Source organism: Dendrobates tinctorius, unplaced genomic scaffold (assembly GCF_039654945.1).
Source record: "Dendrobates tinctorius isolate UK_male_01 unplaced genomic scaffold, ASM3965494v1 ptg000036l, whole genome shotgun sequence".
Taxonomy (NCBI): Eukaryota; Metazoa; Chordata; class Amphibia; order Anura; family Dendrobatidae; genus Dendrobates; species Dendrobates tinctorius.
Genome location: NW_027361704.1, coordinates 24,045,922 through 24,065,000, shown reverse-complemented (window position 1 = coordinate 24,065,000; position 19,079 = coordinate 24,045,922). Strand labels below are relative to the sequence as shown.

General features: G+C 42.7%; 1 protein-coding gene across 1 annotated transcript in view; it reads left to right on the top strand.

The window, feature by feature from the left end:
- The window catches only part of SEC24A (SEC24 homolog A, COPII coat complex component), an 85,728-nt gene that overhangs the window by 26,742 nt on the left and 39,907 nt on the right, over window positions 1–19,079 (top strand). The window contains exon 4 of the mRNA XM_073573753.1: window positions 17,406–17,480. Coding sequence (XP_073429854.1) covers window positions 17,406–17,480 — 75 coding nt within the window. The remainder of the gene's footprint in view (window positions 1–17,405; window positions 17,481–19,079) is intronic.

Below are 19,079 nucleotides of genomic sequence, written 5' to 3'. Positions count from 1 at the left end.
ACAAATGTTATTTAGTATGTTTTCGTTGAAAACTGTTTTTTGCCACTTACATAGCTTATTACATAGTGATAGATATCACTATTATATGCAATCGATATTACATATTTACAATTTATTACAGTTTGTTCTAAAGTTGTAATCCAATAGATATTCTGTTCTATCTGAATATCTTGATTATTGTATCATAGAAATGATTAAATGTCTGATGTTCACATTGTACTACAATAAATTTTTCACTTAAATATAAGCAATATATGTCGGAGTCGGTGGAAGGGAAATTGAGGAGTCGGAGTCGCAGGTTTGGCTTACCGACTCCACAGCCCTTTCTGTAATGCAGGACCTGATGCTTTGCATGCAATGTCCTTTTCCTGTGCAGTGTCTGAGCATTATTGGTTCCCTTCTTAGGCCCAGTTTTATGGTAACTGTATTCTAAATTGCTTCCTGCAGAAGATAGTCACTCCTCTCCTATTGCTTTGTGTGCTGTGCTCCCGGGTGTCGCTCATTTTTAGCGATGAGCCCTTCTCTCCGCTGGTGTGGATGCCTCGGGGAGTTACAGGGCGCTGAACAGTGGCGCGATCTGCAGAATCTGAGCCATGCAAGATTAGACTGTGATTGAGTAATGCACGTACCCCACCGGCACCTGGGACATGCATAAATGCACACATATAAGAAGGGCGAGCTTATGCAATCCTTCTAGAAGCCTCAATCATATGCCAGTATTAGTTTTCAACATGTAAAAGGGCAACAGGAATAACCAGTTTATGATGTGCGTTTGCTGTGATGATAGTGTTTTTTTTTTTTTTTTTTTTTCTCTCTTCTGTTTTCCAAGAAATGGTTCCAGAAAATATCCACAGGTTTATATTACGGGAGAAATATTACATGTGAAAATGAATCTGGAATATTAGGTGAAATGTTCTCCTTTTTCAAGTTGTGTAAAGAAGGTGCATCTGGTTATATGCTTGCTATGCCCCCGTAGCGGGGCGTTTCCTGTGTGGGTGTACCTAGATCTCAGTATGTGCAATGTTTAAAGGGGTTCCCGTTCCAGCACTTCTTGGAACTCCTACTGTCCTCTGTGCTTCCTGCTTGGTGTGTATAGACCTGAGAACGCTGCAGACAATCACTGACTATACCAGTGACATGTTGGTCCCTCTGGTGGCCAATGATTGCTAGTTGTTACAATATGTCCATGATTAGAGCCTACAATGGGACCCTGTATGCACTGTAACAAAATCGGCAGGGGATCAGAAAGGGATTTAAGTTGTTCATGTTTCTGAGAGTTTATAAGTGACTGGTCAATCCTTCAATGGTGATTTTATACATTGTCGTTTACTTAGATATGAAAGCAAATCTTCATCTGGAACAAGGCCATTGTCAGTATTTTAGGCGTGTTTGCATTTGGGGGTTAACTGATTTATTGAGGTGGTGTTCTCTTATAGGATTTTTTTTTTTTTTTATCACTAGTGAATCTTAGAAACACCTTTTCCTAAAATGGTGTATATAGAATATCCTGGTTTGCAGCACAAGGACGCATGAGTTGTGAATTTGCTTTTGTAGAATATCAGACACCTCTCCAATATCTATGATCTTGATTGATTTGAAGTGTACACAGTGGTTTGAGGCTGAAGGAAGACCGCGGCAAGATGCCATGTGTGCCCTGCTAATAGACGTCTAATTGCTTCACACCGTAACGAAGCCGCACCTCTCCCAGGAGACATATTAAGTAAATCTATTTCTATTAATGTATGCTAGAGATGTTCTCTGTATGGTTAGACCAAATAGAAAAAGATCCTCAGGACAGGCAAAAATCTTAGTAAAAATTGGGATACAGCAACAACACACTGTGGATGCAGCTGGGGTCACACCATGTCTGGATGTGCAAGTTTTGGATTTAAAGGGTTAACCTACAGTAGTTTACAGCTTTTCTTCCACACCTGCCTAAAATTTATGCACAGTAAGAATTCTGTCGGAAATATAAGTGTTAACACCTTATTTCTAAGGCAATTCAGTATTATGTATTTGGTGGATCCACCATTTGTCTTCAAAATAGTGTTAAAGCAGTAATTCTTCTAGGTGCGCTTCCATGCAGTAGTTGCAATCAGGGCTCTGGAGTCGGTAAGCCAAACCTGGGACTCCGACTCCTCAATTTCCCTTACACCGACTCCACGACTCCGACTCCCACATATATTGCTTATATTTAAGTGAAAAATTTATTGTAGTACAATGTGAACATCAGACATTTAATCATTTCTATGATCCAATAATCAAGATATTTAGATAGAACATAATATCTATTTATTGGAATACAACTTTAGAACAAACTGTAATACATTGTAAATATGTAATACACTGTATAATATCGATTACATACGGTACTGACCAAAGTTTGGACACGCCTTCTCATTCAAAGAGTTTTCTTTATTTTCATGACTATAAAAATTGTAGATTCACTCTGAAGGCATCAAAACAATGAATACATGTGGAATTATATAATTAACAAAAAAGTGTGAAACAACTGAAAATATGTCTTATATTCTAGGTTCTTCAAAGTAGCCACCTTTTGCTTTGATTACTGCTTTGCACACTCTTGGAATTCTCTTGATGAGCTTCAAGAGGTAGTCACCGGAAATGGTCTTCCAACAGTCTTGAAGGAGTTCCCAGAGATGCTTAGCACTTGTTGGCCCTTTTGCCTTCACTCTGCGGTCCAGCTCACCCCAAACCATCTCGATTGGGTTCAGGTCTGGTGTCTGTGGAGGCCAAGTCATCTGGCGTAGCACCCCATCACTCTCCTTCTTGGTCAAATAGCCCTTGCACAGCCTGGAGGTGTGTTTGAGGTCATTGTCCTGTTGAAAAATAAATGATGGTCCAACTAAACACAAACCGAATGGAATAGCATGCCGCTGCAAGATGCTGTGGTAGCCATGCTGGTTCAGTATGCCTTCAATTTTGAATAAATCCCCAACAGTGTCATCAGCAAAGCACCCCCACACCATCTCCTCCATGCTTCACGGTGGGAACCAGGCATGTAGAGTGCATCCGTTCACCTTTTCTGCGTCGCACAAAGACATGGTGGTTGGAGCCAAAGATCTCAAATTTGGACTCATCAGACCAAAGCACAGATTTCCACTGGTCTAATGTCCATTCCTTGTGTTCTTTAGCCCAAACCAGTCTCTTCTACTTGTTGCCTGTCCTTAGCAGTGGTTTCCTAGCAGCTGTTTTACCATGAAGGCCTGCTGCACAAAGTCTCCTCTTCACAGTTGTTGTAGAGATGTGTCTGCTGCTAGAACTCTGTGTGGCATTGACCTGGTCTCTATTCTGAGCTGCTGTTAACCTGCGATTTCTGAGGCTGGTGACTCGGATGAACTTATCCTCCGCAGCAGAGGTGACTCTTGTCTTCCTTTCCTGGGACGGTCCTCATGTGAGCCAGTTTCTTTGTAGCGCTTGATGGTTTTTGCCACTGCACTTGGGGACACTTTCAAAGTTTTCCCAATTTTTTGGACTGACTAACCTTCATTTCTTAAAGTAATGATGGCCACTCGTTTTATAAGGCAAGAAATCCCACTTATTAAACCTCTTATGGAATAAAATTCTTGGACTTATGTGTCTCCATCAAGACATATATAATTTTTAAAAAAGAGATCAATTCCTTTTATTCACAAAGAATTTTATAAGTATTTTATTAACATATTTTTGATATTCGTATTTTTAATCTTTATATATTTCTCCTTTTTTTTTTTTTTTTTTTTTTTTTTTTTTCCTTTTCTCCTCCCGGACATATTCTTGTCTGGCGTGATGGTATGGGTGTTGGACTGTGGGTCCTTCTCCTTGTTTTTTCTGCAGCGTGAGTTCGCTTTTTATATTTTCATTATTTTATTTTTTTCTGCTTTTTAATAGTTTTTTTTTTTCTGTAAAATGAATAAAAGAACAATTGGTTTTATCAACTAAAGATAAATTATTCTGATATTTTCACGACATTTGATCTGTTTGAACTTTGACTTTTGCGGTGTATCACATGTTATCATTGGCGCCAATTTTCAAAATGTGGATGTATAAAACCGGAAACAGCTCTATCTACTCATAAATGTTAATCCCTGAGGAAGAAGTGTTATGGACTTCGAAACGCGTTGGGAAATAAAAGGTTAATTTATCTACGTGATCTGGATTTGATATTCTGTCTAGCAGCGCACATAAGTCCAAGAATTTTATTCCATAAGAGATTGTGGACCGTTGGACGTGCAGCAGGCTGACAAATTGATCCTATATGCTCAGCTCTCTCCTGGAAAGGGTGAGTATATCTCTTTTTATTATTTTTCATAAGTCACCCAGATAAGACCCTATTGCGCTCCTTTTTTTTTTTCTTTTTTTTTTTTTTTCCTATAGTTTTGAATAACTTATTAAACCTGACAGGGCACACCTGTGAAGTGAAAACCATTTCCGGTCACTATCTCTTGAAGCTCATCAAGAGAATGCCAAGAGTGTGCAAAGCAGAAATCAAAGCAAAAGGTGGCTACTTTGAAGAACCTAGAATATAAGACATTTTCAGTTGTTTCACACTTTTTTGTTAGTTATATAATTCCACATTTGTTAATTCATAGTTTTGATGCCTTCAGAGTGAATCTACAATTTTCATAGTCTTGAAAATAAAAAAAACGCTTTGAGGTGTGTCCAAACTTTTGGTCTGTACTGTGTATAAAAAAATATATATATATATATATATATATATATATATATATATATATATATATATATATATATACGCGCTAAGATAAAGCCTAGGTCCTCAAGCTATATTCACACTATGGGTGTAGCCAGGATCAAACCGGGGGGGGGGGGGGGGGGGCAGAACCTCAGACTGTTATGCAGAATTTCATACTGCACACCTCAGCTGTTGCAGAACCTCATACTGTACACCCCTACACTTGAAAATAAAGCCTGCACCTTAAGAAGATGTGGTGAATGCAGTCTATTTATTCCAACTATCAATCGATGTTGATGTGTTACTGAAGACAAGCAATGCCTGTCCTGGGCGTCCTTTTGGGCCGCTATGAGGTGTACCTGGCTGGTGCTAAAAAAAAAAAAGTGTTAGTCTGTGTGCTGTCCGGCTTTCTTTCTTTTTGGTACAGATATGATATGGATATATAGAGCAGATTTCTAATCTGCTTTTGCAATTGAAAACATTATCTATGAGCTCAAAAACCTTTCAGGTGATGCCGTTTTTTAAAAAGCTGATCTGCTTTTGCAGCTGAAAAACGTATCCTCAAAAAACGCTGTGTGTGAATGTAGCCTTAGATCAGGAATAGAACAGCCATTTATAGGAAATTTCATAACATTACCAAATGCCTATGAAAAAATATTCAGCACATTCTGCATTGAACTACTGTACCCAATTTATTATATATTTTAGGAGTCGGTCCATTTTATACCGACTCCACCAAAATGAGCACCGACTCATGAGTTTAATGAGCGGAATCACGTGACCGCTGAAGGAAGGGAGACCGTGGGAGAACGGGGCTGCAGAGACCGTGCCAGCATATGGGGGCATAATCTATGGAGCAGCATATGGGGGCATAATCTATGGAGCAGCATATGGGGGCATAATCTATGGAGCAGCATATGGGGGCATAATCTATGGAGCAGCATATGGGGGCATAATCTATGGCGCAGCATATGGGGGCATAATCTATGGCGCAGCATATGGGGGCATAATCTATGGCGCAGCATATGGGGGCATAATCTATGGCGCAGCATATGGGGGCATAATCTATGGCGCAGCATATGGGGGCATAATCTATGGCGCAGCATATGGGGGCATAATCTATGGCGCAGCATATGGGGGCATAATCTATGGCGCAGCATATGGGGGCATAATCTATGGCGCAGCATATGGGGGCATAATCTATGGCGCAGCATATGGGGGCATAATCTATGGCGCAGCATATGGGGGCATAATCTATGGCGCAGCATATGGGGGCATAATCTATGGCGCAGCATATGGGGGCATAATCTATGGCGCAGCATGTGGGGGCATAATCTATGGCGCAGCATGTGGGGGCATAATCTATGGCGCAGCATGTGGGGGCATAATCTATGGCGCAGCATGTGGGGGCATAATCTATGGCGCAGCATGTGGGGGCATAATCTATGGCGCCGCATGTGGGGGCATAATCTATGGCGCCGCATGTGGGGGCATAATCTATGGCGCCGCATGTGGGGGCATAATCTATGGCGCCGCATGTGGGGGCATAATCTATGGCGCCGCATGTGGGGGCATAATCTATGGCGCCGCATGTGGGGGCATAATCTATGGCGCCGCATGTGGGGGCATAATCTATGGCGCCTCTTGTGGGGGCATAATCTATGGCGCCTCTTGTGGGGGCATAATCTATGGCGCCTCTTGTGGGGGCATAATCTATGGCGCCTCTTGTGGGGGCATAATCTATGGCGCCTCTTGTGGGGGCATAATCTATGGCGCCTCTTGTGGGGGCATAATCTATGGCGCCTCTTGTGGGGGCATAATCTATGGCGCCTCTTGTGGGGGCATAATCTATGGCGCCTCTTGTGGGGGCATAATCTATGGCGCCTCTTGTGGGGGCATAATCTATGGCGCCTCTTGTGGGGGCATAATCTATGGCGCCTCTTGTGGGGGCATAATCTATGGCGCCTCTTGTGGGGGCATAATCTATGGCGCCTCTTGTGGGGGCATAATCTGGGGCGCCTCTTGTGGGGGTAGTATATGGGGCATAATCTGGAGCATCTTATGGGGCCATCAACCTTTGTGCAGCTTTATATGGAGTGTATTTTGTATGGAGCATCTTATGGGGGCCATCACGAACTGTATGGAGCATTATATGGTGCTCCTGATTCAATATGGATATTCAAAAACATCTAACCTAATAATTTCTCAATTTTACTTTTATTGGTATCTATTTTTATTTTTGAAATTTACCAGCTGCTGCATTTTCCACCCTAGGCTTATATGCGAGTCAATAAGTTTCCCCAGTTTTTTGTGGGAAAATTAGGGGGGGTCGGCTTATACACGAGTATATACAGTACATATATGTGGTAATAAAGTCCTGTTAAAGATTGTAAACCAATGAGGAATGATGTGTATATAATAGATTGAAAGCTGCATTCTTTGAAGGAGGAGACCAGAAGTCCCCCATAAAGGTATTCCCCCAATGAATATCAATTTATCATAAGTGGATAGAGATGGTGGAAACTATCCATGAAAAGTGCATAACAGAGTGGTGTCTCCAGTAAAGTTCAGAAATATAAAAGAGATCATAAAGTAACATCTAGAGCTTTAGAAAATCATCTATAAAGTAGTTATATATCCAACCTGAAATGCCTAAATTAGAGTAACGTGTAATAAAAAAGTAAATGACTGTATCATATAAACTGTGTTCCAAATTATTATGCAAAAAGAGTTTAGGAGTGATAAGGTTAGAATTTTTTTGTTTGTCATTTAAACTCATTGATGGTGATGTGTGTCAGGGCTCTTTATATCACTGAAAGCAATTGCAGATACCTGTTCAAATTAGTTTGGCAGGTGTGTCCAAATAAAGGCAAGACTACTTAAGAAGGCTGTTCCACATTATTAAGCAGCCTACATTTTTTGCCAAAATGGGGAAGAAAAAGGATGTGTCGGCTGCTGAGAAGCAACAAATTGTGGAGTATTTAGGTCAAGGCATGACTACAATCAACATTGCCAAGACACTTCAGCGTGATTATCGCACAATCAAGAAGTATGTAGCTGATTCCCAGCACACACGTGAGGACTCTTTCCAACAGGCAATTGCGTCAGGTTAAAAGAGCAGCTGCAAAAATGCCTTGTCATAGCAGCAGACAAGTTTTTGAAGCTGCTGGTGCCTCCAACGTCCCCCGAACAACAAGATGCAGGGTCCTTCAGAGGTTTGCAGCTGTGCGTAAGCCATCCTGTCGACCACCTCTATCCACTGCACAAGCAGAAACGGCTCCAGTGGGCCAAACGATACATGAAGACTGACTTCCAAACTGTTTTGTTCACTGAGTGCCGTGTAACGCTCGATGGTCCAGATGGATGGAGTGGAGGATAGCTGGTTGATGGACACCGCTAAGGCGCCAACAAGGAGGAGGTGGAGTAATGTTTTGGGCTGGAATCATGGGGAAAGAGATTGTCGGCCCCTTTAGGATCCCTGAAGGGGTAAAGATGAACTCTATAATCTATGTGGAATTTCTAAAACAGCACTTCCTGCCATGGTTCAAGAGGAAGAACCGTGCTTTCCGCAGCAAGATCATTTTCATGCATGATAATGCACCGTCTCATGCTGCAAATAACACATCTGCATCTCTGGCTGCTATGGGCATAAGAGGACAAACTTATGGTGTGGCCACCATCTTCCCCTGACATCAACCCCATTGAGAACCTCTGGAGCATCATCAAAAGGAGTGTCTATGATGGCAGGAGGCAGTTCACATCTAAGCAACAGCTCTGGGAGGGTATTCTGTCCACATGCAAAACAATTGAAGCACAAACCATCCAAAAACTGACAAATTCAATGGACGAGAGAGTTCAGACGCTTCTTTCGAACAAGGGGTCCTATGTGCAAATGTAACATCACCTAGAATAAAGGTTTGACTTGAAAACTGTTTGATTTCATTTTGTAATAAGCTGATAATGACTGAGACATCGCGATCCCGCGAGAACAGACGTCATCGCGGTAATTGTCACAAAGGATTAATGGGACCGGGAGCATGGAGAGAGGCGGGAAGGCTGCGCGGGACGTCGGAAGGTGAGAATAACAATATATATATATTTTTTTTATTATTATTATTTTTTAGATTCTATCTTTTACGGCCTCAGTAGTAAAAAGTTGGTCACACTCGTCAAACACTGTTTGACGAGTGTGACCAACCTGTCAATCAGTTCTCCAAGCGATGCTCCAGATCGCTTGGAAAACGCTAGCAATTCTGCAAGCTAATTACGCTTGCAAAATGCTAGGTTTTTCCGCGGGAAAATCGCGGGAATTTAAAATGCGATTTTTCCCGCGGAATGGAATTCCGGAATTCTCGCGGTAATTTCCGTGAGACTTCCGCTACGTGTGAACCCAGCCTAATAGTCAGTTCTGTGTGTAATATTGTAGTTACAGGGTGCATTTTCTTCATGATCTTGAGTTGCAGTAGGTTTCAGAGCTGTATTTTGCTGTGCTGATATTTACTCCTGCTTATCCCCCGGGAAGGTCACTTCTCTGGAGAACAGAAATCTACTCCAGAACCTCTATGTAGGCGCTATAATTAGGCTTGTACACACCGGGTGCATGTAATGATGTGCTCCGAGCGCCAGAAGGGCCTGCTGGTGCAGCTCCTGGCAGCTATTGCCATATTGTTTAGGTTACGTGTTGTAAAGTAGAGAGAGAGTAAATTTGATTTTTCTTTTGTAATACATACATATATTCATATTTGCTTTGCTGGTGTGTTACACTTTGTGTACAGACTTTATGACCTTTTATAAGGTATGTGCACAGAGTGTAAAAATTACATCATGACGTTTTTAAAATCCATCACAACTTCACAAGACTGTACATGTTGGATTTCTGAGCTGTATTCACTGTGGGACTTGGTGGACTATTTCACTTGTCACATTCCAATCCAGCAGTACAAGTCCTCTGTAGTTTAGCAATGCGTATGACATTGTGGATTGAAAACCTTTTCCAGCATGTCTACAATCCTACAAACACTTTAAGTAACAGCTGCAGTCATGAGAGGAGTATTCCCATCTCGAGAATTTATGACAAGAATATGCTGTCCCTTAAAGGGAAATTGTCAGCAGGTTCAACCCTCTGGAGTCGTCTATGCAGACATGTAGGTCATAGGAAGCTGAATAAAATGATACCTTGATAGCTGATACCTTTTTCCAGATTAATCTATGGTTTTATTATATGTAAATGAACTGTTAATTTCTATGGGCAGACCCTGATCTGTATGAAAAGCTGCCTCAAGAGCTAATCTTAAAGTAAAGGGGGCATTACCAATCTAATATATAAAGCTCAATATGTGGGTGTGTATGTATGTCCGGGATTGGCATCCGCACCGTCGCAGCTACAAAATTTGGCACAGTCACATGTCTGGACCCCAGGAGCATCATAGGCTATGTTGTGAGGCGAAATTTTAACCCCGTGCGTTCCAATTCACCAAACAATTTTGCCCCTATCTACATAATGGGGGAAAAAGTGAAAAGAAAAGTGTTGGAGGCAAATTGACAGCTGCCAGATGTGAACAAGGGGGACTTAAAGAATGAGAGCGATGGCGTCAAAGAGTATATACCGTACAGTTGCTAAGGTGGGGCCCTGACATGGGATACTCACCACACACGGGGATATGAACACACACACACATTGCGCCACACACTACCACGTGCTTCACCACATATACCACCCTCAGCACACATTTCACCACACATACACCAACCTCGCCACATAAAAGTCGAAACACAAAAGTCGCCACTCAAAACTCGCCACGCTGTCCCAGAGTTGTTTAACCCCTTCCTGATATCCGACGTACTATCCCGTCCACGGTACCCGGGCCCGTATGACCGTGGACGGGATAGTACGTCTACCGCGATCAGCGGCGCCCACGTGGTGAGCGCCGCTGATCGCGGCCGGGTGTCAGCTGATTATCACAGCTGACACCCGGCACAATGTGTCAGGGGCGGTCACGGACCGCCCCCGACATGTTAACCCCTTGCACACCGCGATCAAACACGATCGCGGTGTACCGGGGGTTAAAGGGAAGCATCGGCAGGGAGGGGGCTCCCTCCGTGCTTCCCTGAGCCCCCCACGGCAGCGCAATGTGCAGCGCTGCTGCGGGGGGGCTCCTTTCCTCCTGGCCCCCGAATCCAAGATGGCGACGGGGGCCTTCGGGGGCCTGCAGGAAGCTGGCTTCCTCAGTGCCTGCAAAGCGCAGGCATGAGGAAGCCTTCTGCAGTGCCTGTGTCAGATCGCTGATCTGTCACACTGATCTGTGATGTGACAGATCAGCGATCTGTCACAGGACAGTGATGTCCCACCTGGGACTATTTAATAAAGTAAAAAAAATAAAAGTGTAAAAAGAATTAAAAAAAAATCGCCAAATATATTAGAAAAAAAAAAAAATATTCCCCCAATAAATCCATTTTTTGGAAATAATAAAAAAAAAAAACAATAAAAGTACACATATTAGGTATCGCTGCGTCCGTAACGACCCGCCCTATAAAACTGTCCCATTAGTTAACCCCTTTAGCGAACCCCTTTAAAAAATAAAAATAAAAAACGAAGCAAAAAATGATTTATTATCATACCGCCAAACAAAAAGTGTAATAACACGCGATCAAAAAGACGCATATAAATATCCATGGTACCGCTGAAAACGTCATCTTGTCCCGCAAAAAACGAGCCGCCACACAGCATCATCAGCGAAAAAATAAAAAAAGTTATAGCTCGCTGAATAAAGCGATGCAAAAATAATTATTTTTTATATAAAAGTTTTCATTGCATAAAACCGACAAAAACATAAAAAAAGACCTAAATGAGGTATCGCTGTAACCGTACTGACGTGAAGAATAAAACCTCTTTATCAATTTTACCGCACGCGGAACGGTGTAAACGCACCCCCCCCCCCAAAAGAAATTCATGAAACGCTGGTTTTTGTTCATTCTGCGTCCCAAAAATCGGAATAAAAAGCGATCAAAAAATTCCACGTGCCCGAAAATGGTACCAATAAAAACGTCAACTCGTCCCGCAAAAAATAAGACCTCACATGACTCGGTGGGTCAAAATACGGAAAAATTATAGCTCTCAATATGTGGTGATGCAAAAACTATTTTTACAATAAAAAGCGTCTTTTAGCGTGCGACAGCTGCCAAACATAAAAACCGCCATAAATAGTAAATCAAACCCCCCGTTATCACCCCCTTAGTTAAAGAAAAATAATAAAATAAAAAAAATGTATTTATTTCCATTTTTTCCATTAGGGTTAGGGGTGTGTTGGGGTAGGGTTAGGGCTAGGGGCGTGTTGGGGTTCGGGTTGGAGTTAGAATTGGGGGTTTCCACTGTTTGGGCACATCAGGGGCTCTCCAAATGCAACATGGCATTTGATCTCAATTCCAGCCAATTCTGAGTTGAAAAAGTCAAATGGTGCTCCTTCCCTTCCAAGCTCTGCTATGCGCCCAAACAGTGTTTTACCCCCACATATAGGGTATCAGCCTACTCAGGACAAATTGCAAAACAATTTTTGGGGTCCAATTTCTCCTGTTACCCTTAGGAAAATAAAAAATTGGGGGCAAAAATATCATTTTTGTGGAAAAAAAATGATTTTTTTATTTTCACATCCGAGTGTTATAAACTTCTGTGAAGCACTTGGGGGTTCAAAGTGCTCACCACACATCTAGATAAGTTCCGTGGGGGGTCTAGTGTCCAAAATGGGGTCACTTGTGGGGAGTTTCAATAGTTTAGGTACATCAGGGGCTCTCCAAACGCACATGACACCCGCTGACCATTCCATCAAAGTCTGCATTCCAAAACGTCACTGCTTCCCTTCCGAGCCCCGACGTGTGTCCATACAGTAGTTTTCTCCCACATATGGGGTGTCAGCGTACTCAGGACAAATTGGACAACAACTTTTGGGGGTCCAATTTCTCCTGTTACCCTTGGGAAAATGAAAAAATTGGGGACTAATTGATCATGTTTGTGGAAAAAAATACGATTTTTTTATTTTCATGCCCGGGCATTATAAACTTCTGTGAAGCCCTTGGGGGTTCAAAGCGCTCACCACACATCTAGATAAGTTCCGTGGGGGGTCTAGTTTACAAAATGGTGTCATTTGTGGGGGGTTTCCACTGTTTAGGTACATTAGGGGCTCTCCAAAGGCAACATGACACCCGCAGACCATTCCATCAAAGTCTGCATTCCAAAACGTCACTACTTCCCTTCCGAGCCCCGACGTGTGCCCATACAGTAGTTTTCTCCCACATATGGGGTATCAGCATACTCAGGACAATTTGGACAACAACTTTTGGCGTCAAATTTCTCCTGGTACCCTTGGGAAAATAAAAAAATGGTGACTAAAAGATCATGTTTGTGGAAAAAATATGAATTTTTTATTTTCACGCCCGGGCGTTGTAAACTTCTGTGAAGCACTGGGGGGGTCAAAGTGCTCACCACACATCTAGATAAGTTCCTTAGGGGGTCTAGTTTCCAAAATGGTGTCATTTGTGGGGGGGTTCCACTGTTTTGGTACATCAGGAGTTTTCCAAACGTGACATGGTGTCCGATCTCAATTCCAGCCAAAAACGTCAAATGGCGCTGCTTCCCTTCCGAGCTCTGCCATGCGCCCAAATAGTGGTTTACCCCCACATGTGGTGTATCAGCGTACTCAGGACAAATTGCACAATAACTTTTAGGGTCCTGTTACCCTTGGAAAAATAAGAATTGAGGGTGAAAAGATCATTTTTGTGGAAAAAATATGATTTTTTAATTGTATGGCTTTATGTTATAAACTTCTGTAAAGTTCTCACCACATATCTAGATAAGTTCCTTGGGGGGTCTAGTTTCCAAAATGGGGTCACTTGTAGGGGGTTTCCACTGTTTAGGTACATCAGGGACTGTCCAAACGTGACATGGCGTCCAATCTGAATTCCAGCCAATTTTGCATTGAAAAAGTCAAACGGCGCTCCTTCCATTCTGAGCTCTGCCATGCGCCGAAACAGTCGTTCCCCCCACATATCGGGTATCTGCGTACTCAGGACAAATTGCACAATAACTTTTGCAGTTCAATTTCTCCTGTTACCCTTGGTAAAATAAAAAAAATTGAACCTGAAGTATTTTTTTTATGAAAAAAAGTTAGGTGTTCATTTTTTTTTAAATATTCAAAAAAATTCCTGTGACGCACCTAAAGGGTTAATAAACTTCTTGAATGTGGTTTTGAGCACCTTAAGGTGTGCAGTTTTTAGAATGGTGTCACTTTTGGGTATTTTCTATCATATAGACCCCTCAAAGTGGCTTCAAATGTGATGTGGTCCTAAAAATAAAATGGTGTTGTAAAAATGAGAAATCGTTGGTCAACTTTTAACCCTTATAACTTCCTAACAAAAAAAAAATTTTGGTTCCAAAATTGTGCTGATGTAAAGTAAACATGTGGGAAATGTTAGTTATCAAGTTTTTTGTGTGCCGTATCACTGTGATTTAAGGGCAAAAAAAATTCAAAGTTGGAAAATTGCGAAATTTTCGCCAAATTTCCGTTTTTCTCACAAATAAACGCAAGTTATTTGAATGACATTTTACCACTAACATGAAGTACAAGAGAAAACAATGTCAGAATCACCGGGATCCATAGAAGCGTTCCAGAGTTATGACCTCATAAAGGTACAGTGGTCAGAATTGTAAAAAATTGGCCCGGTCATGAACGTGCAAACCACCCTTGGGGGTGAAGGGGTTAAAAGATGAAAAATGAGCTGTGATTGGTTGCTATCAGCAACAGTTTTCTTTGTAGACAGTTGTGGTTAATGAGGCCTGTTATTCTTATCATTTCTATGGTGTTATCGTCCTTCTGTAAAGCTGGAAATAACACAATTTATTACCGTGCCAACACAGACCACCCTCTGACACAGACTGCAGGGGGAGCCCAGTATCACACAGGATAGGATTAGATACACGGCTCAGCAGTCAATATCACACAGGATAGGATTAGATACACGGCTCAGCAGTCAGTATCACACAGGATAGGATTAGATACACGGCTCAGCAGTCAGTATCACACAGGATAGGATTAGATACACGGCTCAGCAGACAGTATCACACAGGATAGGATTAGACACACGGCTCAGCAGACAGTATCACACAGGATAGGATTAGACACACTGCTCAGCAGACAGTATCACACAGGATAGGATTAGACACACGGCTCAGCAGTCAGTATCACACAGGATAGGATTAGACACACGGCTCAGCAGTCAGTATCACACAGGATAGGATTAGATACACGGCTCAGCAGTCAGTATCACACAGGATAGGATTAGATACGCGGCTCAGCAGTCAGTATCACACAGGATAGGATTAGATACACGGCTCAGCAGTCAGTATCACACAGGATAGGATTGGATACACGGCTCAGCACACAGTATCACACAGAATAGAATTAGACACACGGCTCAGCAGTCAGTATCACACAGGATAGGATTAGATACACGGCTCAGCAGTCAGTATCACACAGGATAGGATTAGATACACGGCTCAGCAGTCAGTATCACACAGGATAGGATTGGATACACGGCTCAGCAGTCAGTATCACACAGGATAGGATTAGATGCACGGTTTTTATGTGCAATATAATCATTACAATTTGTTATAACTAACTACAGTTGGTTACTATGCCCAGGCAACGCCGGGCTCTTCAGCTAGTTCAAAATAAAACAATAAAAAAAACACACTTTTGGTATCACTGCATACAGAATCTCAGAATCTCCCGATCTATTAATAATTAATCAGATCGGTAAACATAAAAAAATAATGGGCAATCAAAACATTGTATCTACCCCAAAATGCTATCAATAAAAACGTCAACTTGGGGTACAAAATATAAGCCCTCACCTAACGCCAGATCATGAAAAATGAAGATGCCACGGGTGTCAAACTTTCTTTCAACACATGAAAAAGAACCTATACATGTTTAGTATCTGCAAACTCATAATGACCTGGAGAATTATAATGGCAGGTCAGTTTCATCACACTTGGATTTTTTTCCTGTTTTCCAGTACACTATTTGGTAAAATAAATGGTGTTATTCAAAATTACAACTTGTCCTGCAAAAGACATGCCCATGTGGAGCTATATTGACAGGAAAATAAAGTTATGGCTCTGGGAAGAAGGGAAGCAAAACGCAAAATCTGACAATTGCAAGGAGGTGAAGGGATTAAACACGGATTTCTCTGGATTAAGATCTCGGATTGCAGATATCATTGTGTTATGTTATTGGGCTTCCTATAGGGCGTTTTACACATGGCGATATCGCTATAATGTGATTTTGTGACGTTACAGCAATATCGCTATGTGTGATACTTGCCTCCGACCGGCTCCCCCGCTGGTTATTGCTGATCGCGCGAGAATGTCCGGCTCCACTTATCGTCGTCAGCTTCCTGCTGTGACGACGAGCGACGCGTGGAGGTGGGCGGGAGGACGCCAGGATCGCTGTGTGTGAAAGGTGAGTATCGTGCTCTGCGTCGCTGCTGCATCGCTGGTGAGATCTTCCTGTGTGGCAGCTCACTAGCGATCATTTAGCGATGCACCAGTGATCCTGACCAGGTCGGATCGCTGGTGCATCGCTAAATGTAAAAGGGCCTTATGACTTGCAGGACTATATACACTGCCTAGGAGGGTTGATCCTACTGACAGATTACCATTAGTGATTGCTCATGGTCTGATCTGTTATGCCTGTTGCTTCTGAGAATGAAGAATTGTGGTGATAATGGGGGCACAGTGATGTGTCCCTCTTCATTGCTGCTCCTGCACACAAGTATGTTCTTGAGAGCTCACTGCAGCTGGACTCCACTCAAGTTCCCTGCATGGCCCTGTGGTTGGGGGCATTGCTGTGCAGGAAACGATTGTAAAAGTGGGTGCAGCCTTTTCACTTCATGATTTGTAGGGTCCCAAAAGTCTCACCCTTTGCCATTCATTAACGGAATTGTGCCACAAAGTATACTTTTTAATAGTTCTTGGAATTTTAAAAAAAAAAAAAAAAAAGTTTCACAATTGGACATGTTACAAAAATAATGTTCTATGTGCGGACTGTTATTCACAGACTGGTGGGAGAGGGTTGAGAAACTTCTTTACTTCGCTTTGAGGAAAAACTGGTGAAAACTCTTTAAAATCCGAGTTTTGTCACTGACGCCAATCTCACATTCTGATCAGAAATCCTGACTGATCTCAATGTTTTTTTGCATGCATCAAAAATCATTGATGTTTATATGCACCCTAATGTTTTTGTATGGGGTCTTTAGCCTCCTAGACCACCGTATCAGAGGAAGGGTGTAACTGCTACTGTGTAGGTGTAATCGCCATTTGGATTGGTTGTCATCTGCTACATAAGAATGTCACACATTTTGAAAGCCATGTCTGAATAGCTGCATGTGGTTTTCCAGTTCAGTAATTGGCTACAAGTTTTTTAACATGTGAAAATGTAACAATTTTCCAATAAAATATGGCTAGTAATAAACTACAGTGAGGCCGCCTGCATTACTGATGTTATTTTTGCACCCATGGTTTTGACTGTTGTAGTTGCGCTGTAACCTCTGTTGTGAATCTAGGCTTTGTATAGAGGGAACACAAATGCCGCTCAGATGCATGTCTTTCTTGTAAAGTACACCGTTCTTTGTATTAATGTTTGCTCTTGTATTTTGTTAGGCGCTACCCAACCTCCGAGTGCCGGCACTCCTGTCCAGAACAGCTACGACACTATAGAAGGTGGTGGATTCATGGGTACGTGGCTGCCAGTCCTCTGTCACCAAGGTTTAACGTCTAAAGTCCTTCTCTGCTAACTGCATGTTTGGATAATAGAAGTTATTGCGACAGTGAGATTAACCCTTTATGAATTGTGGGGAAATTATTCCTAGGAGCATCACATGAGTGGTTGTCCGGCCTTATGCTACAAGTCTGGAGTCTTATTGTGACTGCAGACTTGTGAATCCTCGCATCGCACATGCTATGAGGATTCTCCGGTGCCAGTGCCGAGAGGGGTTCATGACCGCCAGTATGTGATTTGTATATGTGGCAACATGCACAGCCTCACTCAATGCAAATCTAGTCGGAAGTGACTAAAAGTACGCATATCATATGCTCCTGACACCGGAGAAACATCACGGCGCACACTGCTCATGATGTGAAGATTCACACGTCTCAGTCATATGAATTTGACTGCAGTCTTGTAGCCTAAGGCCGAACAGCCCCTTTAGGGTGACTGCACACGCTGCGGATTCACCTGTGGATTTTTCCGCTCGGATCCACAGGTAAAGTGACCTGCGGTTTGACACCTGGACAATGGAACAGGTGTCAAACCGCAGCGGAATCTGCAGAAAGAATTGACATGCTGCGGATTTAAAACCGCGGAAAAATCCGCAGCCTGTGCACTGCGGATTTGAAATCCCATTGGCTAACATGGTACTGTACACTGCCTGCGGAACTGCTGCAGATCCGCAGCAGAATCCGCAGTGTGTGCACATACCCTAAAGGAGGCTTTGACTCAAACGTTGGATGAATTGACCCACTGCCTCTCATTATTTATCAAAATTGAAAAACAAATCCTATTAAGATTTTTTTCTTCAGTGTTCCCCAAAGTCCAGGATAATGCTCACTACGTTGTCATGCTGTACTTGAAGCATAGTGTATGTCTTGGGCTTACAGGTACCACAGCGTAAAGCAATGTGTCAGCATTAAAATCATATTGTTTAAATCCTGTTCTTTCACTAACGATGGATCATCAGTGTCAGACTGGTGGTGGACCAACACGGACAACGTCTCCAATGAGCTGACATAAATGTGAGCGGAGCTGCATATGTGGCGGCTGCTGCAGACTATGGACTGTTACGCATTGTGTGTGGCCGGACCACCTCTGTGCAGATGACAGCTGACTGGTGGGGGCGCCAGTAGTCTGATTCTCTCCCCTCACCCCCTAAGGCTATGTGCACACACTGCAGACTCACCTGCAGGTTTTTTCCCCGCAGAACCGCAGGTAAAGTGACCTGTGGTTTTGCTGCGGTTTGGCCTGCGGTTTTACACCTCTACTATGTTAAAGGTGTGAAACCGCAGCAGAATCCGCAGAAATAATTGACATGCTGCGGAAAAAAAACCGCGCGGAAAAAACCGCAGCGTGAGCTGCGGTTTTGAAAACCCATAGGCTAACATGGTAAAGTACCATGTCTGCGGAACTGCTGCGGTTCCGCAGGGCCAGAACCGCAGCGTGTGCACACAGCCTTAAACATCTAATATTGACGACCTATTTTATGGATAGGCCATCAATATGTTATGACCGGCCAACCCCGATAATTGTGGGGTTGTCTTTGTTTTTAACCTTTAAAAATA